This window comes from Rousettus aegyptiacus, unplaced genomic scaffold (genome assembly GCF_014176215.1).
Source record: "Rousettus aegyptiacus isolate mRouAeg1 unplaced genomic scaffold, mRouAeg1.p scaffold_m13_p_1, whole genome shotgun sequence".
NCBI lineage: Eukaryota > Metazoa > Chordata > Mammalia > Chiroptera > Pteropodidae > Rousettus > Rousettus aegyptiacus.
In genome coordinates, this window is record NW_023416284.1 from 145833880 (window position 1) to 145856455 (window position 22576).

At 40.9% G+C, this 22576-nt stretch overlaps 1 protein-coding gene across 4 annotated transcripts in view; it reads right to left on the reverse strand.

The window, feature by feature from the left end:
- Positions 1 to 22576, reverse strand: part of METTL24 (methyltransferase like 24) — an 84893-nt gene that overhangs the window by 53032 nt on the left and 9285 nt on the right. For 2 of the 4 annotated variants that reach the window (XM_036220932.1, XM_016137012.2), the window contains exon 2: positions 2771 to 2869. Coding sequence is in view for 3 of the 4 variants with exons in the window: in XM_016137012.2 (XP_015992498.2) it covers positions 2771 to 2869 (99 nt within the window). In the remaining variant the exon portion in view is untranslated. Of the gene's footprint in view, positions 1 to 2770; positions 2870 to 9624; positions 11270 to 11522; positions 16498 to 22576 lie in introns of those variants that run through there. The other 2 variants (XM_036220927.1, XM_036220930.1) reach the window with 2 other exon arrangements.

The following is a 22576-nucleotide window of genomic DNA, read 5'->3' on the forward strand; positions in this document are numbered from 1 at the left end:
GCATTAGAAAACAACACTCAATTAAATTGAGCCTCATGTTCTGCACACTCTGCCCAAACACCATATCCTCTGGTGTTTCATAAAAAAAAATACAGGGCCCCAAATCATGTCGTCAGAGTCACAACAATGCACAAGTCCAGGGGCACCATCCTGTTGCAGTCTAATGCCACACTGTCCCATGCTCTACGCTTGTCGCTGAACGACCTCGATCTGGGGAAGCGTCCCCACCTATCTGTCCACCCTGCTAGAATTCTCTCGCACCCGAGCTGTTTGCCAAAGTGAGTGGGTATTTAATTCAGGTTTGAGTGGTATTTCAGCCAGTGTCCGGCATAGTGCCAGCCATGAAACAAGTGCTTAACAAATGCTTGCTGAATTGAGGAAAGAATAAATCGATGACGAACGTAACAAATGCCGGGCCTTGCTTTATAAATTTGAACACAGATTTGAGGAAATTTTTTTTAAGTAGCATAAGAGGATGGAAGTGGAATTTGCTTTAGTACCTTTAGAGATTTAAGTTTTTTCTTCCTTGCCCATTATGACTCACTATGCTAATTGAACATTTTAGGTAATAGTGACTCTAATATTCTGCCAGTTTTATATATTTTCATTTTCAAAATGAGTTCTAAATGAAGCATAAGCCCCAAAAGCAGCCAAAAAAAAGCTCTGCATTACATAAAGATGGGGAGGGAGCACTGGCTAGTAAAAGATTCTGATTAAAAACAAGTTAGTGTCATCTCTGATGAGCTCCCATCTCCTGGCCTTGTAGTGACCCAAAAGTATATGAAAGCACAAGACTTACCCTGGGTAAAACGCCCCTGATTAAAATGTTCCCTGATTATCTCATTCTATCTGATTCTTTCTCGAGGATAAAAATCCTTCTAAAGAGCTTCATCAGCCAAATCTCTATCATTGTACTCATCAAGCTGAACAATCATTGTATGCCCATTTCTCTGCAAATGAGACACTGTATGCTCATTTTTCTTGAGGATAGACTATATCCCTAGGGCCTAGCACAGTTCCTGGCATGTAGTAGGTGCTCAAAAATACTTGGTTAATAACAGTCCTACACTACTGTCAACACAGTTAGTAGAAGGTCACAGAACTGAGAGATACCTTGGAAGTAATTTAATATTCTTCCCTTTCAAGACCTAAACAGCGAGAGACAGAAAAGCAAAATAAATTGCCCAGGGTCACAACATCAGAGCACGTTGTAGAATGCTATTGCTCTTTTTTTTTTTTTTTTTTTTTAGAATTTTTCTCTTTTCAGCTCATAACTTATGGGAAAGACCCAAAGGAGGCTTGGAATGACCCTTTCATGCCTCAAGAGCTTCTTCTAAGTAAATATGCCTCTTAGAAGTTACAGAACATTAACCTGCAATACATACTAAATGGAATTTGGATGCTTTCACTTGGTCAATTTATTTTGGGGGGTGGAGCCCATCATTCTCAAATTCAATTCATAAATTAGTCGTCTCATTTTTCTCTGGGGCCTTTAAGGGCTTCTTAAAGTCACAGTTAAGAGATCCAGCCTCTTATCCTTCACATAAAACCAAACTATAAAATTACAATTTCAGGATTTTAATTAAGTCTGTGTCAGTCCACCAAATTAATCTGCAGCAGCAAAATAAGATAAAAATTATGTAAAGCACAGGGACCAATTTATCATCCCATTACTCATGATTAATTCAACAAGCTTTTACTTCTATGTCTAGGTGACAAGTATTAAAATCCCTGATTGACTGCATCATATGAGAAATGAGGTTTTCTTTTACCCTTTCTTTTTAGCCTTCTAAAGACCTAAAAATATATCCTCTCCCACGGATGAAAAATGGACTTTGCCACCAGTGAGGTTTGGGAGGAAGAGTGAGATGCCAAGAGCCAGTGGGCTAAAGGGACATCCAAAGAACCAGGGTCCACAGTGCCACACTAGCTCCAGCGTGCAGTTTGCCAAGCAGGCCTACACACTCCTCACAGCCAGTCTGAGATGCTAATTGACGAGCACCTCTCAGTTCAGGGTGAAATTTCCCTCCAGCCTTGATTTCTTCTTATGCCTCTCTCTCCCAGGATTAGTCTACTTGAAAATAGAATCTCCCGATTAATGTGTCAAGAAATGTAGACTCTCCTTAATGAACGGTCTCTCTGTCTGCTCGGGGCACTGCCTCAGCCTGCGTGTGGAGCTGGGCAGGAGCTGCCACAATACATTAAGTCACTAACACAGGCCGGTGCTCAGTAATGATTTAAAGTGCCCTAAAGATCAGAAACCCTCTGGATTCATGAGCTTCTCCTTGGACTGCCTGCAAAGTGTCCTCCGCTCTCTGGCCTCGCGTGTCCCTGTCTGCCTAGCATCTGCGGCAGAAAAGCAAAAAGGCAGATTCCTCCAGATACAAGATGGAGCTCGGACCTCCAGACGAGGGTTTTGTTTTGCGACACGTTCGACTGCCTACTCGTGGGCAAGAATCACTTCAGATGGTTTTCCAGAGCAATTTTCTAAAGTGGATCCTTCAAACACATCAGGATGAATCATTAAAACATTTCAGGATGATGATACTCCTTGGAAGGGAGAGGATGCTGAAGCGAATAGATGGCATCTCATCCGCCTCTAAGTGAGGGGATAAATTCAAGCAGCGATGCCTCAGGAACCATGTCCTTATCAAGTCCCCATTAGGAGCGGCTGAGAACCTCCCCACCCCTTACTGAGGAATTCCTCTTTAAAGAGGGCAATCAGTATATTTTACATCATCTCCAAATCCACTTGCTTCTGAAACACAACCTGGGTGGTGCTGATGTATCTCAGGAACCTCAAGGCTTCTTCGTCCAGAGACTGAGTAGGGCCTGCCCAAGGCTGGAGGTCTATACGCCACCGGGGACCCTGTGAGAGAGAAAACGAAGGTCAGTGTGTAAGGGATGAGGAGTTTGGGGCGGGGATTGGAAAAGACATAGAGTATCAGACAGGCAACAAGGCTGCTCTAGCAAAGTAAACGCGTCTGTGTGCAGGGGACAGGGAGCTGGTTCGAAGCTGCTGTCATTAAGGCCACATCAGTCACAAGGAGACAAATGAGACCTGAGAAAGCCCAGTACCAGGCTAAGCAGGAGTTTGTAAAGGCCCCGGGGGACATCTGGTTCTTCTGATCAAAGACAAACTTCACTTGACCCCATCCGGCTCTCTCAACTGCAGCTTTGTATTACACGGTGCTGCTCCCCATTGAGAAGTAATATCCCCTTATCTACTACAGTTTCCAGAGCTTAGTGCTTCAGAAATACGTACTTCCCTAAAAGTTGTCTCAGAACCATCATGCCTGAAATTCTTGGGGTGCTTGGGCATCTTCCCCAGTACAAAAACAGACGAGGCCAGTAATGCCACCCAGTGTTCCAGAACTCCTGACTTCTGGGACCTTGCACATGCAGGCGAGGACCCCGGAGTTGTCACCACCAAGGTGGCCTTCTAGCACTGAGAGGTGGCCCCTATCTCTCAGCAGCGGACATGAGGAGCTCCCATGAATAGAGTAGCTAGAAATGAACCCTAAGGGCTTTTTGTAGTAAAGGTGGTGGAGTGAAGGAAGGGTGGGGGGAAGGTGGTGGTCTGGAAGAAACAAAAATGGGGACCCCTCCAGTCAAAAGGGAGTAGGAGTCATAAAGTCCGTGTTGGAGCTCAAAGTTCCCTACCTATGGTTCTTTCCCTAGAGGCTCATTATAATTCCAGGGGGAGAGTACAGCCCATGGCATAGGGTGGGAAAGGGCTGGGGGCCGGGGGAAGCTCAGCTCCTGGCAAGGTGAGTATCTAACACCTGGAAAAGCTGGGTATCTTAGCACAGGCATTCCTGCAGAGTGCTTGGGATGCACCTCAAACTCCCTCTTACGGTGAGGACAGAAGCAGGGAGTATTCTGGAGACAAGACACAGGGATCATTCACGTATATACATTGTTCCTCAGTTAGATATTATTATAGTCTGAATGTTTGTGTCCTCCCAAATTCATATGTTGAAATCCCAATGCCCAAGGAGGTGGGACCTCTGGAAGGTGAGGGTACGGCCCTCGTGAATGGGATTAATGCTTTTATAAAAGAGACCCCACAAACTTCCCTAGCCCTTTCCACCATGTGAGGACACACAGCCAGAAGTAGAAAGTCTGCAACCTGGAAGAGGGCCTGCACCAGAGCCCAATCATGCTGGCACCCTGATCTTGGACTTCCAGCCTCCAGAACCATTAGCAATAATTGTCTGTTGTTTATAAGCCACCCAGTCCTTGGTATTTTGTTATGGCAACCCAAACAGGCTAAGATAGGTATTAAGGCAAGAACTGTCACCCAGAAAAGAAACACCTTAACAGTCTAATCCTGAGATGCTTTAGTACAATTGTGGTTTGTTGCTCCTAGATCAGGTGGCCCAGGTGACTTAGAGTGAAACAGAGAGCAGTGAGGAGTGGGGGAGCAAGCAGGTTAGTCAGTGTGGGTTTGGGGAAAGGAGTACACTCTGGAGTGAGGGTCTGAGATAACTGCAAACACTTTGCAACTGATAAGAGTTGTTCCAGGGCAGGTTATTAATCATTGAACAGAGTCCCTAGGGCCCATAGTTTTGGCTGCCAGACAGGTCTGTACCATCTTGTTGTGGCTCAGCGTCCCTCCATTCTTAAAGAACCCTCGCCGATTTTTCCACAGCTTGCCCCTTTTTGGGAATCCTTAAGTCAGAGCCAGTTCCACGGGCATGCAACCTGCCAAGTCTTAGAAGGGCCCGTTCTTGGTTTCATGCTCTGCTGACACTCTCTTGAAATTCTTAATGATTTTTAAACAAGGGTCCCCACATTTTCATTTTGCACTGGGCCCCACAAATTATGTAGTCAGGCTGCCCTGAGGGGTCCCTTTTCTTATGGCTGTTCTTATTCTTTGAAAATTGAACAGGCAGAGACTCTAGTCAGAGAGCCTGAGAACATTAGTTCATATACCTTCCCAGTTAATGTGTTCTGCCCTCCCCCTTATTTTTTTTTCCCTTCTCTGAATTAGATGTTGATTATCATTTGGCCAATATTTACGAAGCATCAGCCACTATGCTAGGCATTGGTCAACACAGATATGAATAAAACCTGAACTGTCCCAAGAGGCACTCCCAGTCTGGTGGGGAGATGAATACATCCAAAATAACTTTGGTAGAGAAATGCCGAAACACTAGGGAGAGCCATTCTTTTCAGGAAACTAATTAGGAAATCATAAATGATAAGCACATTTAAATATGAACACCTCCCGTTTTGCTCGGCCACATTACTCTTACATCAAATGACAAAGATGCCTTCCCAGATCGTCACCACCGTCATCACAGCAACACAGTGCTTCAGAATGTGAGCCTGCCCAGGCCTAGGGATTTAAAGCTTCCCATGGCATCGTTGTGGGACCACTCACAAACGCCCCGGCATCTGGCCTAGGAGTCTCTTGATGAAAATGATAAAGTTCACCCATTACGGTTTTCCTCCAAATCAATAAATTTCTTCTGTGATGACCAAGTAGCAAACGTTTTAGTCTTTGCAGGCTGTACGGTTTCTGTTGCAACTCCACACCTCCAGCTGTAACTCAAAAGCCGCCATAGACAGAAAGTAAACAAGTGGTCGTGACCGCGTTCCAATAAACTCCATTTACGAAAGCAGACGAGAGTCTGGATCTGGCCTGCAAGGCTGTAGTTTGCTGAACCCTGCTCTATTTGATTCTAAATCGGAAGTGGACTAGTCCAGAAGAGAGTGTTTACTTAAAATAAGGTGAAAGAGACAGATTATGATATCTACATTATAAACAACTTTGTCATTTGGGTGACCTAGGCAAACATCAGTTAGGGTTCTGGTAAGATACAGTGGGATCCTTCCAACCGGCTAATTTGAGAAGAATTTAATAGACTCTTTACAAAGGCGTGGGCAGGGTTTAAGGAAACCAGTAAGGAATAATGCAATGCCTGAGGCTGGTAGCACCAGAGAGCCCTTATAAACTATAAACTTAAACGAGCAAGTAGTGTTAGGAATTTTTGGAACCTGGAGAGAGAAACTGTATGGAGAAGGTATTAAATAGAGGAACATAACCAATGCTATCACATCCTGTCCTTTCGCCTACCAACACTAACTGTCAAACCCAACAGGAAGGCGGAGAAGACAGAGGCTGAGGTTGGTCTATACAGGTCAGTCTCCCAGGGTGCAAAGCAGGTTTCGGGGGCCAAATGTAAGTTCCCCTGTACAGCATCTTATGGGAATCAATATGGTGAAATTATAGGTTTATCTCAAGGATCCACAAACAATACCCTACTTGCAATCTGATATTTCTCATTTCCAACTGAGTATTGACCTCAACATGGCAGCTGGAACAGTGAATAACATAAGCTGAGGGGTCTCAGGTGGGGATTTAATGGAAACACACAGTAAAGAGATGCCCCCAGAAGTGCTCTGGCTTATTGCTTTGGTTGAGCTGTTTAAAAAACATTTCATGTAATGTTCTTATTGGAATCAATCTGACAGTAATTTGTGATTATTTCCCTAAGGAAACCACTAACTTTTATCATCTCCTTAAGTTTATCATTTGTCTTAATACTGTAATGAATACATTAATATTTGTCCTTCCAAAAATCCCACAAACAGAATTCTCTGAGCCCCTGAAAATACCAATGGGCAGTGTTTAATAGAACAAGGTAAAAAAATTTTTGAAATAAAATAAATTTCTTTCTAAAATAAAATGTATCATTATGATTTTACCCCCAAACAATTTCCTAAACTCCAGAGTACACTCTTTTCTACATGTTCCAAATATCAAGTGGCCAGAACGATGCTAACCCCATTACTCCTGAGAGATGGGAACTTGGATTCCAAGTCCTGTCTGTGCCCCCACTACCTCTTCAGACAGTAAAGGAGCAATTTAAGCAGAAGATGGTTGGAGGTAAACTGTCATTTGGGGCTGGTCTGTCTGTCCCCAGCAGGCTTGAGCTCAAATGTCAAATGAAGCATACACAATGAGTTGCCATAGAGAATCAGCCATGCTCCTGAGGCCCCTGCAGGGACTGGGGGTGGGGGTGGGGAGAGGCAGGGGACTCCAGCCTTTGCAATCAATCGGTAGTCCTGCCTACTAAACCACCAGGTCACTCTTATAAAGGAGCCCCTCCTCAGGCATGGACCAGCATCTCAGGGAAGGCAGAGTGCTGGATTTCTGAGGAGAGGAAGCAGCCCCCGCCTTTGTTTGTGAAGGCATTATCTGGCGCTTTCTCCAGGAAATGTGCATTGAAAAGTGAGTTGGCTTCTTCTAATGAGGAGCAAATGTTTTGATTACATAGAAAAATTTCCCAAAATCAAAATTAAGGACAGCAAATGACGTTATACACAACAAACTTATGTTGTTCAGAGGCTGTTTTACAGACATCTGAGATTGTGTTTCTCAAAGGGTGAAAAGTGGCCGCTGCGTCAGTCCAAGCTGGTGCACAAAGATAATGGATTTGGCACAAAAAGAATGCAACAAGCGTAGCCATGAGGCTTTCGGATATTTTTATAATTTATGATTTCAGCATTAAATGTGTTTCTTGAAAAATGAAAATGATTCTTTCAAGCCAAAAAAACCGAATTCCAAGATTTTCCTCCTAAAAAATAATGCACAAAATAAAGCTATCTCTTAAAATACACTTTTGCCTACAAGCTTAAACTTGTGCACATAAGAGGAATATATTAATTCAAGACTTTTAACCCCAAATAAAACTCTTGCATTATAACAAAAAACAAAATTATAGAAAAGAGGAGACCCACCCATGACCCAGAAAAGAAAGCCACTGGTACTGCCTTGTGCAAAAGCTCGTCTTATCTTGAAATTTGGAATAACAACTTTCTTCTTCACAAGCAGTTTCCCCACATCCTTTAATGACCTCATGAAACCCAAGCAGAAATTGTCAAACTAAAAACAATACCTCTACTGGTTGTATGAGCGAATTTCCTATAAGCATTTTTTTTTTTCACATTTTTTTTGGTATAAAAAAACAAATATAAAATAAGCCATAAAAGAAGGCTTCTAATGGTCCATTCCTCTGTGTTTCAATGTTACAGTTCTTTAGGAATGGAATTGTATGATGAGTGATTTAAACCATCGGGTTTTTTATTGTGATGGATAATTGGTAGAGTGTTTGGGATATTTTCATAAAGTTTCAATACTCCCAAATGCACATTCCCACTGGTAATAAGGTCCTGAAAGGTTTGAGAACTAGCAATTTCTGTTGGGAGAGATGGTTAATAATTGATTCTCTGCATTATGATTGTGCCCTTGGAAAAGAACAAGGTTGTGAGTGCTTGACTCAAACTAAACAATACACTGAGTATATGTTGATGTGTTGATGTCGGGTAAGGCTAAGCTTTCTGGGAAAAACAAATCCCAAAGAAGCAAAATACATTTATTTAGCAATTTCATTGCAATTTTGTGCTAATTAAGAGCATCTGTTAGTGGGCAGGAAACAATGATTGAAGAAAACTGTTTATTCCTTTTTAGAAAAAGAAGAGGGTTGTGCAAGTTGTTGGGGGAGGAGGAGGCACCAAATTATGCCTGGACAGGATGTGAATCTGGCCACAGCTGAGAGTTTGCGAGCATCGGCCACTGCCTTTCTGGAATGCCCTTAGATTGTCTTGGTTTTTAGGCCTTCACCGGAGTGTGACCAGGAGCTCTGAAAGTCTCTGGGGTGGCAGCTCACATCCCTTCCCCACGGCATTCTCCTGTAATAGGCCTCTTCCTCAGAGTCAGCCTGCTTCAAAAAGACCAGGGATCGGTTACACATTTTGTGATAATAATTAAAACTTGTATATCCCATGCAGAAATTTTATTTAAAAAAAGAATCTCAGTTTCCGTTCTGAGTAAGATGGGCAAGCACACCTCCACCCCAGGCTGTCCACTAAATGCAGCAATAAAACATGGGCAGAATGCTTGCAGCAGCTATTTGAGGAATCTGAAAAGCTAATACTAGCAGGTAGATTGGGGGGAAAGACTAGAATTCAAAGTGTCGATGAACTGGCAATAAGGTCACCATTGTTTTTCTTCTGGTATGTTTGCTCCTGCCTCCCATGTAAGTCAGACTCATACTGAAAACAGGCATTGGCACACACTGAGATCCAGGGAAGCCCTCTTGTTCAGGCTCAAGGAGAGAAGGGGTCTCCTAATTCTGAGAGAGTGGGAAAAATTTCCCATTTCCCCCTTGCCTTTCTTTTTTCTTTTCTTAATGCTTGCATCCCAACTCCCAGGCGATTCCACAGAGGTAATGGTGGGGGCCACAGCAGGGGCCACAGGCAACTAGAGCTCTCAGGAGAGGGGAACTTCCTCTCCAATCTGAGGCAGTGGCCAAAGAGGCCAGGGTGAACCCCTCTGAGTATATTCTGTCTCTCTTCTCCCAAAGCTTGGCCTTGGACTTGAGCACCATCGCGGGAAATGTGCAGCAACGCATGGAGAAACTAAAGCCCAATCTTTCTGGCCAAAGGTTCAGAAAATGCAGGGAACTAGATAATACTAGGAAAATCATGGAGAAGGAAAGCAACCTCAAAAAGTGGTTTATGAAGTCCTGGGCTCACCCCCTTGCTATATGTTCATTAATCTGATCTTTGTTAGTATATCAAAAACTTTGAGAACAGAGCTAACAGACAGACCTCTGCCCCTGTCCCAGACAGGCCAGAGGGTGGCATGGATGTGGGACAGGTCTGAAAAACACTGCAAAGTCTTTGAAAACAGAACTGATATTGAAGTCACAATCCATAGAAGCTGGCTGGAACTTGAGGCCTGAACCCAACCAGGTCAATTGCCTGTTAAAAAAAAAACATCAACATGATCTATATAGTATTTAAACACAACTCAGAGTCTCATTAGATTAAAAATTTCCAGGATACAATCCCAAACTATCCAGTATATAGAGAATCAAAACATTCCAATTAATGTGAGGAGAAAACAATCAACAAATGCCAAAACAGGTATAACACTGATGCTGGAGCTATCTGACAAAAACTTAAAAGTGACTAACTTGAAAAATACTTCAAGGAGTAAGGGACTACACTCTTGAAATGAAAGGAAGGGTAGGAAGTCTCAGCAAAGAAACGGGAAGTATAAAAAGCCAAATGAAAATTTTAGAACTAAAAAAATACAGTCACACAAATAACAATCTCCATAGATGGACTCAACAGCAGAACGAATGCGACATGAGTCTGTGAATTTGAAGACAAATCAATTGAAAGTATTCAACTGAACAACAGAGAGAAAAAATAATTTGAAAAAAAAAAAATGAAAAGAGACTCAGGGACCTGAGGGACAACATCAAGAAGTCTAACATTCAGTCATTGAAACTCCAGAGGACGAAGATAAAAAAAATTCAGGGCAGAAAAAATATTTAAAGTTGTAATGGCTTAAAGATTCCCAAGTTAGACAATAGACATAAACCTAAAGATTCAAGAAGCTTGGCAAACCATAAACAGAAAAACTCAAAGAAATCCACATCCATACCCATCATAGTCAAACTGCTAAAAACTAAAGACGACAAAAACAACAAAAAAAGCTGAGTCTCTGTTAACCTTGTGATAGGTCCTAATGTTGGGCCAGGGTCAAAGTGGCTGGGTAGAAAAGGACATAGCCAGCCCACTCCACAGGGGAGCCCCTTACCCTGAGGTTCCCTCCTCATTAAGACCCGGCTCCACCTCCCCAAGTCCATCTGTCTCTGGCAGCAGACAGCACCCAGGCAGAAACCCAAATCCAGAGCAGCATTTTGACTCCCTTCTTCATCCATCTCCTGCCTCTTCATCATTACAGTGTAGGCCGGGAAGCAAGGCACCAGAAATCAAATCAATTCTGACAAGAAAAAATGTACTATAATTCAATCAGGCCCTGATAATTTTTAGAAAGAAATTAATAAAAGAAAGAAGAAAAAAAAAAAAAACAAGGAAGGACAAGGAGGGGTAAATGTTCAGCTCTAGAGTTATCTCTAAGTTATCCTGGTAAGTTAGAAAGAAACGCCAAACAAATTTGAGCTAGGTTTTGTTCTTAAACTGACATCTTTAAATTCAGCATAATTTGTGTGTGTGTCAAAATAGTCTATGTGGTTTAGGTTTTTATCATAGACAGTAAAAAGAAAAGCCAAATTCCCAGAGTAGGCCAGTGAAATGCAGAGGTTTGCACTTGTTTTCATGATGTGGAAACTATATAGCGTCTGCATATGCAGTAAGCACTCAAATGCCAAATCATGGATCTCACTGGGGTAACACATCACCCAGGAAAAGGAGGGAGGAGTGTCATTTGTCTTATGAAAGTAAGATTATGTAAGAATGCGTAAGAAAGCAAGTAGAAATTTTAAAAGAGTATAAACCACATTTTTAAAAATTCTCTCTCTCTCATAAACACACACACACACACACACACACACACACACACACACACACACTCCTCCACTATATATGCACCCTATTCAAAACACATAAGGTACCCAGATTTTCTGGACCTTGAAATCCTAGAAACTTAACATCATCTGAATCAACATCAATCTGCTATGAGTTCATGGACTTACTTCGGTCAAAAAAGTCCAGCCAGTTAACAAGCCCCAAACATTTATCGGTTCCCGGACCATTAGCTTCTCAGGATGCAAGGTCTGCAGCACCCCTCTAAACCCATTTCAAGGATCCTTGGATCCCGAAAGCTGCCAAAGCCGAAGGAGATGTGGAGTTAGCAGACGGCAGGGAAAAGAGAAAAACCACCTGGAGGGAGGGAGAAGAATGGAGAAAGGAAATGAGGAAAAGAGGAGCATGAGAGGAAAGAGGGGTTGCTGCCCTGATACCTACACAGCAATCTCCATCCTCCCCAGGAGTTCACCTGGAACTCAGGGTTTTCCATAGGGGGTGCCCAGAACCTGCTGATGGCTTTCAGCCCACATTGGTCCCCAAACCTCATGCCAAACCATAGGTCTCCCCAAGGCCTCTCTCACTGTGATCCTGAGGCTGCAGGTCACATCCATGCAGATGCCCTCAGTGGGTTTCCCGGCCTTAGAGCCTCTGCTGAGTTTCCAAGGTGCCACGCCGAGCAGAACGCCTGTCAATGGTAAAGCTCAGTGCTGCTGAGCAGTTCTACAGGGAAGATACTTCAGTGCCTGAAATGCTTGCTCACAATTCTGTATGTATGCATGCAGGTCGTCTCAGTTTTGGGTCTGCGTTCATTCATTATTAACTAAATCTTTTGTCATTTTCATATTATTCATGTTTTACGCTGTCCACATCGCCACTCCTTGGCCCTTTTGCTGGTGATAGAGTATTTGGTAGCCTGAGTGAATCCTGCTGACAATTAGAGATAAGACTCTGATTCTGGGACATTCCTCACATGATTCTGTATTTATAGAACATTTTTATGACTGCATGCACTGTAAGTTATAGTGCTGACAAGCAGAAGCAGCCCAGTACATGTTCCTTTTTTGTCTGTGGGTAGCTGCCAGCAGTATAAAATAAGGCACAGAGAGCTGGCCGGACAACTCTGGGACCAAAAGCACTTAAGCCTCCAACCTAAATGGTAGGAAAGATCTACAATCTTTATCACTAAGTGGCCCTTTCAGGAACATGAAGAATTGCTAAGGAAAGCGGATCTTTTTGGAGGTCGATTATTATCGGGTTTGCCGCTGTGTAGCTCTTTGGGCTCAGAGTTCTCTGGTGGCTGAGAGTGAGAATCTCCAAGATTAGAAGGGAAGCCGCCAAACTGGCAGCTGACTTTGGCCCAGTCCCCTTTCCCCATTTCAGACAGGAAATAACAAGAGTAAAGGAGAGAAACTGCAAATAAATATAGCAAAATCTAAGAGGATGAAAAGTTTGACCATATTTCTTAAATGTATGAAAAGGGAGGACTAACATTTTTTTGCATTAAAGAAAAACAAACTTCCTTCCACACGGAAGATCTTAAAAAACAAGCAGGTTATAGAATCCAGAGGATAAACTATTTCCAGCTTTAAATGTTACTTGTTCTATATTTATAGAGAATCACTATATTTAAAGAGACTTTAAGGATAATACAGACAGACACTTTTATATTATAATTAAAGAAAATGAAGCTCAGAGAGGTGAAATGGCTTACCAAAGTCACACAGGTAGAAAGAAGCAAGGATTTGACTTGGACCCAAAGCTGTAGGATGGTAGTCCCACACTTGCTCTGCGACACCATGCTGCCTCCATCCCAAGCCTCAAGAGTTTTATCTTCTCCATATCTAGTTTTCCTTTTAATATAGATAGTGCATGCCTAATAGCAACTTCAGAAGGGATTCCCAGGTAGAAACCACAATGGCTGTCTTGCACTGACATATTCATGCATGCAATAGGTAACATATGTATGAAAGTCTTTATATGTAAGATATGGAACACACCAAAAAGTTTACCAGTGGCTCTGAAAATGTAATAGGTGACTAATCCTCAATGAGTTAAAAAAAAGGAGGATTAGAATGTGTCAAGAGAAGGGATTCAGGCCTTTCTGATAAGTGACAATGATATAGCTCAGTTGAGGAAGGGTCAACCTGAGTCCCTGAAGGACACCTAGAAGCTGAGATCTTGCCTCTCACCCTGACCCACCCACACTGGAAATGTGGCATGAGCAAGAAATAAAAGTCTGCTATTTTAATCCACTGAAATTTTGAGAGTGTTTGTAACTGCCGCACGATCTAGCCTATCTGACTGATACAGACAACTAAAAGGCACTGGGTAAAAGATGGGTACCATTATTATGAATGCATCCTCACAGAACCTTCACCATCAGTGATTAAATGGTAGGCCAGAACAGATCCTTGGCCTTATGGAGATTCTCAGATAGAGAAAGAAAAGAGGAGGTGTAACCAAAGATAATTCACTGCTGATAAGACTTAGAGAAGTTAGAAAGTACACAGATAAAGAGCATAAGAACAGCCTGAATACAAAACAAATCCTACATTCTGGTCTGCTTTCCTAAGTGCATCTTGCCCATAACATGCTGTGCCAGGCCTTTTTCCTCCTACCAAGAATTCCCTTGCTTATTCCTTAGTCAGTTAAAAGTCCACTTATTCTTCAGAGTCCGTTTTTAGTCTCACATACTTCTCCCAAATTTCCTAATCACTCGAGCATCTACTATACACCAAATAAACTATGCAAAGCAGGTGTTTCAGCAATTATTGCTTATACTTCTCATTCTACTTAATCAAACCTTTGGTAGAATCTATTTCAAGTGTGTCAATCTTGTTTCTCTAACCAAACTACAAGCCTTGTGAGGACACCATGTGTTTTGCTTCTTTTAAAGTCCCCCACAGAAATGACTCCAAGAGACATTTTTACATTGATTTAAATGCCAGGGAGGAAAGAACATGATATAATTCTTGGGGTTGAGGACAATTTTTTTATTACTCTGGAAGAAAGTAGGGAAATTCATTAGCTGGGCTTTATGGTTATACCTTAATCTAACTAAATATAAATACTCTTTATTTGTTGAGTAGAAATAAATGATTATAAACCCTAAATGTCTTTGATCCATTTGATCCATGTCTTTATTCAAATTAAAATAAAACCAGAACAAGTAGTTTAGCAGGAGTCCTGAGAGAAACTATAAAAAAGTGTTGAGTTGGCATATAACCTTGAAACTATAAATATTTGTTACCGTAAATTTTAGTTGTTAAATGCAGAAAAATTAATTGTTCAGATAAAGGTAAAAACTATGTTTGCCATGGGAGGCTGATCCCACAAAGCCTTGCAGACATTGACCTTCTGACTGTAACTGCTCTGACTTGGTTCTAAACACTCAACCTGCACAATACTGTGCAGATTCTCTTAAAGTTAAGTACATGCATTCCTCCTTGCAGGAATTTATTTTACAAATAAAATCAAGTAACTCCAATATACTTTCAAACATGGTGCACAATTCTGATTTTCTTCAATATCTATTACAGTAGAAGCACTCTTAACCTGTCTACAAAACCAACTTGTCCGATTAGCTGACCCTCAGTATTTTCTCTACCTGTACACCCCTGCTGCTACCAGAGTACCTGTGTTTTCATCGGGAGTCATTTAGTTTGTTCCCAAAACAGTTTATATCAGTTGTACACATTATTGAAATTATATAATTTAATTAAAATTTAGGTAAACTAATGAAGTCTGTGCGCAGAGAGCAAACAGGTTCTCCTTTCTATAAAAATCAAGTCAATTAAAAGCTAGGTGCTATTTTTAAATACTGTTGTGTTAGGCATCCATGAAGTATCTGTAAAAAAGAATAACAAGATCACTAAAATCTAGAGATGTTCTGCATTCAGGCTGCTTCACAAGTGTCAAGTTCTTGCTCCACTTTGAAGAAAACAACCTGGCAATGGTGGGTGATGCAGTTCAGATGGGTTTTTACTAGAAACACCAGAACTCCAGCCAGGGGCCATACTCAGAACAAAAGACTGGCAAACAAATGTACACGCATATGTTTTAAGTTAAAATAGACCGTGTGTGTACTTTTGTGACTCGATATTTTAACCACCTCTGTATAACTGACCCATTACTATGAATTAGTGACTTTGGATATGATGCTTCTACTCGACTTGCTAATTAACATGGTTGTAGAGACTCCACAAGTGCTTAGTTAGAGACTGCAACATTATTCATCAATTTCTATGCTAGACTAATGACAGTGCACAGCTGGGGAAATAGAAACATAAAGCAGGACCGTGGACAAGGTGGAAGACTGGAGGAGATGACCCATGACTTCCTTTCTGTTTGTTTTCTTAAGAAGCTATGAATTCTTCCACCTTTAAGTTTTTTGTTTGTTTTTAGCATTCAACATTTTTACAGCGTAGAACAAGAACTTATTTACAAATGAAATAACATAAAAATCAATACCAGGAAGGAACCATTGGCTACTACTCTCAAAACAAAACACAGCTCTTCTTCAAGGTGTAGCTTAAGGAAACCAAGGAGGGCAGAATTGGTCATCATTAGAATCGCACATCTCAGCACCACATCTCAGCACCCAGCCAGGCCAGGGGTGGTCCCAACTCTAGAGGCTGTTGCCAGGACTCCTCCGGTTTCTGCCTCCTGAGATTTCAGCCCAGCCAACAGTGAGGTGATTCCAGGAGCAAAAAGCCCCCGGAATTAGGGCAGCTCTCAGTGAAAGGAGAACATAGTGTTTAGAACATCTACCCCAACTTTAGGAATCAACCATCCCAGTCGTAACTGATATGTCTTAACCAGGCACGTGTGCCTCCCTAAGGGAGGGAGTGGTCCTTCACAGGAGGCCTGGGGTAAGTGAGGCTGAAATATCTGTGTTCTGAGAACTCCTGTGAGTGATTCTGATCCACTCTCGGATTAAGAATTTAGGGCTCCATGAGGTCCGTGAACTTCCTGAAATCAATTGCAAATGAGTGTGTATGCAAACACATGTTCAGTATTCTGGAACGCTTGTCCATTGCCTCCATCAAATTGTTTTCATCAAATTTTCATAATGCGAAAAATGTGAAGAATCATTGTTCTGAAATCAGTCCAAGTCTTCACTACTCTGGCTGTCCACACAGTCCAGAGGAAAGCCGAGGAGAACCTGGACATCGGCAATCCTGCACAGAGGCTTCCTGTTGTATTTCTTTCTTTCTCACTCCAATTTTTTTCCTCCTAAGCTCCAATCTGTTCTTATTTCTGCATGTCTATTTTTAAATTGAAAAGCTTTGGTTTCAAAATAACTATAATCTTAGAACTCCTCAGATAAAAGACACAGAAAATTAAATTTCCAATTTCCTTTACCCCACTTCTCTCATTCCTGTATGGTTTTGTTATTAAAACATTTAAAAAAAAAAAAAACAACCTTAAGAGCACTTTTTCATCTGTTTTTCCTATTAAGTGAATGACTTGACCAAACATATATACCTTTATTTTAATTACCAGCATCCTGGTTTGCCTATATTTTTAAAATAAATTTTTCATAGATATAATGCTCTTTTTTCTCTTCTTTATCTCAACACATTACCATCCTAAGGAAGGATACAATGTTGTGTTGTTAAACAGGCTCCAATCTGTGCTGGTGGTTCAGTTTTATAAATACCAACATGCCTTATCCAGGAGTAAGGCCCAAGCATTCAGATTTTCCAAAATAATTCTCTGTATCCAGGGTACCCAAATAAATTCCAGCACTGCAGTTTTAAAACTGACGTAGCTCTCTGCTCCTGATCGAGGTTAATGTTTTCTAAGTGCACATTAGTTAAATAAGCTGGGTTTCTTTTTTTTTACTATTTATGTACAAAATGAATATTCACTGTTCAAAAGAACATTCCCTATCATAATTATATAATCAGTTCAAATTTGTTCTTAAGCAATGTAAGTCCTGTTTGAAATTCCAACTTGACAAAATAGCAAAAATTAAGATTTAAACTATTTTCGTTGACTTGGAAATTATCTAACATCCTTTAATATCAAACTTAAAATCTTGTCTGATCAACATATTTTGCAGAGATCCAGATTTCAGAATGGAGGTAGCCACAGTATAGAGTAGAAATTATATTAAATCTGACCTCAGCCAACCCAGGTTACAATTTTTATATACCTTAAACTAGTATTTAACAGATTTCCTCTTGGCAGAATGGAAAAAACACTAGTCTCACTCATAAGGCCATTATGAGAACCACTTGGGATGACAGCAGAGCAAGCCTTTGGACATGGGGAAGAGTTGTATAAAAGCAAAGTATTGGTACAACTACTGTTCCCTTTAACACAAATACCCTCCAAAATGTACAGGGTGCTCTTGTACATGTCCTTACGAATGAAGTAACAAGAGTCATGTGGGTGAGAACGAAGACAAGAAAGAAGAACCAAGGTAGCCAAAGCAGAAGAACTCACTCATATAAAAGGTGCCATAGGATGACAGGTGCTTGGCCACATCTTTTGACAAACTCCACCCTCCCCTCCCGCCGCACCCCCCTCCCCGCCCCCTGCCGCTCCGGCCCTGTGTTCTGAGTCAGTGCTTCATGCAAAAAGCTCATAGCTTGAGGTTCTCGTTTATCCAGCAAACACCAAGCTCCTGGGTTCCTAGTCGAGGGCTGGCTATATCAGACTCTGTAATGCATCTTCCGGGCCTAAGAAGCGGTTGGGAGAGGAAGCATCATGAAGTTCACCAGGGGAACCAGTCCTGAGGGGCCAAGCCAGGTGATTCCTAGAGAAACAAACATACGGACTCCACATTTCTGCTGAACGTATCCACGTCCATCAGTGAGCACCATCAGGCTGGGGTCTCAGGGCTTTCTCACAGTTCATTTGTCTTTAATTGAATAGAGCAAAGCATGTACTTTCACAATAGTCATTCATTCCATAGGCTTCTGAGAATTTTTTCAACTGAAATATAATTCACATACCATAAAATTTACCACTTCAAATAATTAAGTAGATTTTAATATATACACAGATTGTGCAAAATCACCACTGTCTGATTTCAGAGTATTTTCATGATCTCAAAAGCAAAAAACCAAAAACCCATTCCCAGTAGCAGTCATTCCTCATTTCTCCCTCTCACCAGCCCCTGGCAACCATAATCTACTTCCTGTCTTTATAGATTTGTCTCTTCTGGATATTTAATTAAATGGATTAATGCAATATGTGACTTTGCAACTGTTTTCTTTCACATAGCATAATATCTTCAAGGTTCATCCACATTTTAGCATGTATAAAATGTGATTTTTATGGCTGAATAATATTTCATCATATGGATATACCATATTTTGTATATCCATTCATCAGTTGAAAGACATTCAAGTTGCTTCCAACTTCCAGCTATTATGAATAATGTCGCTATAACTATATGTGTGGAAGTCTGTGTGAACATAAGTTTTCAATTATCTTGGGTATATGCCTGCAAGTGTAATTGCTGGGTCATTTCCGGGCAGTCTCGAACCTAATGTTTATGTCAGCACCCTCTGTGAACTCATTTCTATGGCAGACAGAAGGAAGCGCAGTTCACCAGGAACCCCAAAAGTCAAAGGAGGAAATGAAGACACGTGTGAAGGAAAAACGGGGTTCCGCGTAAAGTAATATATTGTTTTTCCCAAAATGCCACTAATAATATAAAATAAAATAGGAGTAGCCGTAGCTAAGATGAGGGGACTAGCACTGGACCTACGTTGGCACAATCTTCCTAATAATAAGAACGATCAACATGTAGTGAGAGCTTACCACATCCAAGGCACTGCGCTGAGCACATTATGTCAATGGTCTAAATAGTCAAGGGGCTGGGGAAAACATGATTTTTGAAAACAAACACTGATTGCAGCCAATTGTGCCTTCCTACAGAGTGGCATAATTCATCTCCAGGCCAGACGTGGAAGGAAAGAGGAAAACAGAGGAAGCTAAATAGCCTGAGTAAGAAAATGACACGTGTTTGGAATTTATTTGCTGGAAGCTCAAGAGAGTAGTAGCATGGGCAGTGGGGGTTTGAAGGCTTGAAAATGGAAGAAAGAGATTGATGAGCAGATAAGAGAAAGCAGGCAGGGTCAATGGTGCAGGAGTCTAAGAAGCAAGCACAGCCTGAAAGAAATCCTCAATGGCTAAGAAAACTTCAAATAATCAATTTTCAGTTGCTTTCTGTTTTGAACTGTGTTAACGTCTCCCTCTACAACGCCTGCGTTGGTGTCATTCTGGGGGATAACAGAAGTGGGCAGCACAGAGCAGAGAGGAGAAAGCAGTGGCCAGAGGTGAAACACTGAACTAGGAGCAGTAACTCACAGAGAGAGACCAGAAAATGGAAACCTCAGACATTATCGGAACGTCGCAAGGGAGGAAAGGTACCGGATCTCTCAGCACATGACCCAAGCCATTTTAATTTAAGTATTAAGGGAAAGAGTGACCTCGGAAGCTGGAAAAGATGGGATCATCTGACTGTCACAATATAATCTGTCTATTAATCCTATACTTATGTTAGAAAAGGTCAGTAACAGGCAGTGTAAGCAAATACCAAGATTTAAAACACTTTAATGTTCCCTGCACGGCAATGACCTCATAACAAAGGTCTGGAAGACTTTATAATGACATTCCCAAGAATGGTTACAGAGGACCAAAAATTTTCTCCATGGCCCTCTTCAAAGTCTAGGACCATCCTTCTCAGGCTTCAGAGGGAAAACTCTAGCAAGAGACTCTCATGGACTTGATTGGGGTCACTGAAAGTCAGTGGTCACTCCCACCTGGAATAGTCACTTAGGTGACAGACCCTGAGGCCACTCCACAGCAGGGAGAGGCAAATGTTTTCTGTAAGAGCCAAATAGCAAGTATCTTAGACTTTGTGAACAAAGAGGCAGAATTAAGGATATTAAGTAGGTATTTATATAACAAGAGAGAAGACAAGCTTCCACATTTTATTGATAAAATTCAAAATATAATAATTGTACACAAGTTTTTCATAATGTAGATCTAATGAGAATGGATTTTTTTTAAGCATTTATTTCATTGGAATTCAAAGTTAGTGTTTCCTAATATCAAATCAATTGCAAATGTTCATCTATAAAAACCATTCGTAGTACACAGGCCATAGAGAAACAGGTATAGGCCAATGTGGCTCCAGATCTCTGTGGTCTAGTCACTGTTGTCTGAAGCAAAGACAATGCTGGATGTTCTGTTCCAAGAGTCTGTAGTATAATAATACCCTGATTCAGAAATTAGAAACCTGGAGAGGATTTTGGAATAGCTCTCAGAAGATTCAGATGTTCCTCAAACTCACTGGTCTAGTACCCCATTGATTGAAATAACCATTCCTTCAGCCAATATTTTCAGCACATCTACTATGTGCAAGTACTATCATTGTCACTGGGGATATACTGGTGAGCAAGACAGACCAGCTTCCTTCCTTCTTAAGAGATGAGACGGCAAACAAGAATTAAAGAAATTTAAAAATATCAATGAGAATCCCACAGAGAAAATAAGAGAAGGTATTAGGAGGGTGACTGTGATAGGAAGCTACTTTGGATAAAGCGGTTTAGTAAGGAGTTCCTTTTTCTCAACATTCTTATCAATCCATGTTGTAGCAGACATTTTGTATTGTTCCCCTGTTTATTGGTAGGACTTATCATCTTTCTGTGTGCTCACGCTCTCTCTTTCCATAGATGATAGGTAGGTAGGTAGGTAGGTAGGTAGATAGATAAAGATAATATTTCAGGTTTCCTTTTCTGTTAGTTCCTGGTTAATTCCCTGTTTGTTTTTCTGTTCAGTTTTTTTTTTTTCTTACTGTTTTGTTGGTGTTCTTTTAAATTTTTGGATATTAATCCATTATTGGTGATATGCATTACAAATATCCTCTCCCAGCCTATGAATTATCTTTTAACTTTGTGGTGTCCTTTGTTTTAATTTTTAGCTATTAAATAATCTACTGTATGTGAGAATTGATTGTTAGCTGCCAGTCTCAGTGGGAAAATTGAAAAAGTCATGGATTTTGAGTTTAAACCTTCAATTCCATTCCTTATAGCTGCGTCTTGCTTAAATGTATTAATGTCTCTCGGCCTCCGCTTCCTCGTCTGCAAAATGAGGACAATTCCTACCTCACAGATTTGTTGTGAGAATTAAATAAAAGAATATACACAACTCCCCTAGCACAGAGGCCCCTTCACTCTTAATTTGTATGTTTCGTGAAGGCCTTATAGTTCCCATAATACCATGTGTAGGGTCAGTATTCAGGTTTTGTTTATTGTGTTGGTTAAATTGAGTTTATCTTTAAAATGCATATAAAGTACCAAGTATAATAATGTGTACTTAGTTGATAAAAATGTAGAAGACAGGATCAGAAAAAAAGTTTAGTAACTAGCTCTTTAATCCACAATTACTCCACTGGCCTGAACTAAGGAAGTAACAGAGTTATAGTCAGTGGCACAGTTAAAAGGAGATTTGTAAACATTTTTCTGAGTGAAAATTATTTTTTGAACCCTTAGAAATACATTTATCAGTCAACCCTGACACAGACCAAAATTATTTAACAGCATGCTGTAAATATAGTTATAATTAGTTTTGAGAGGAAAAAAATCACAAACTGGTATGAACAGGTAAGCCTCAACCATCTTATAAAAAACAAGCTATATGAGGAATAAATTTATAATAAAAATGCTAACAAAAATTTGCCGGTTACTGCTAGCTTTTATTTAAGTTTTCTAAAATATATATTCCGGCTCCTCTGATGGCTGGGAATATTCTATATGCTTTAAATGTCAAGAATAATAAGATAAATATTAAAAATTCCAGTGACTATTGGGCTTTCTACCCCACAGACACACATGCCTACACCTTTCCGTTGCCTGCGTGTCAGCCAGCAACATGGGGTCGCACAGAGACCATCCTCATTGACTGCACTATTTCCATGGGTGGTGCTTTCACCTAGTGTTCTTGTTTAATCTTCGCAACAACCCTGTGAGTTAAGTAGCACTACTTTTTTTTACAAAGGAGGAAACTAGAGTTCAGACAGAGTATGCCGCTTATCCGCATCCAGTAAGTAAAGGAGCAGAATTTAAAATTCTGACATTAAATGTAAAAATGCCCCACTTTACAGGTGAGGCTGCATCAAAGTAACACAGTTTCATGATATTCGCAAACCCACGCAAGGATTTCATGTGGTGCCTTCACTGGCTTCTCCCATATTCTA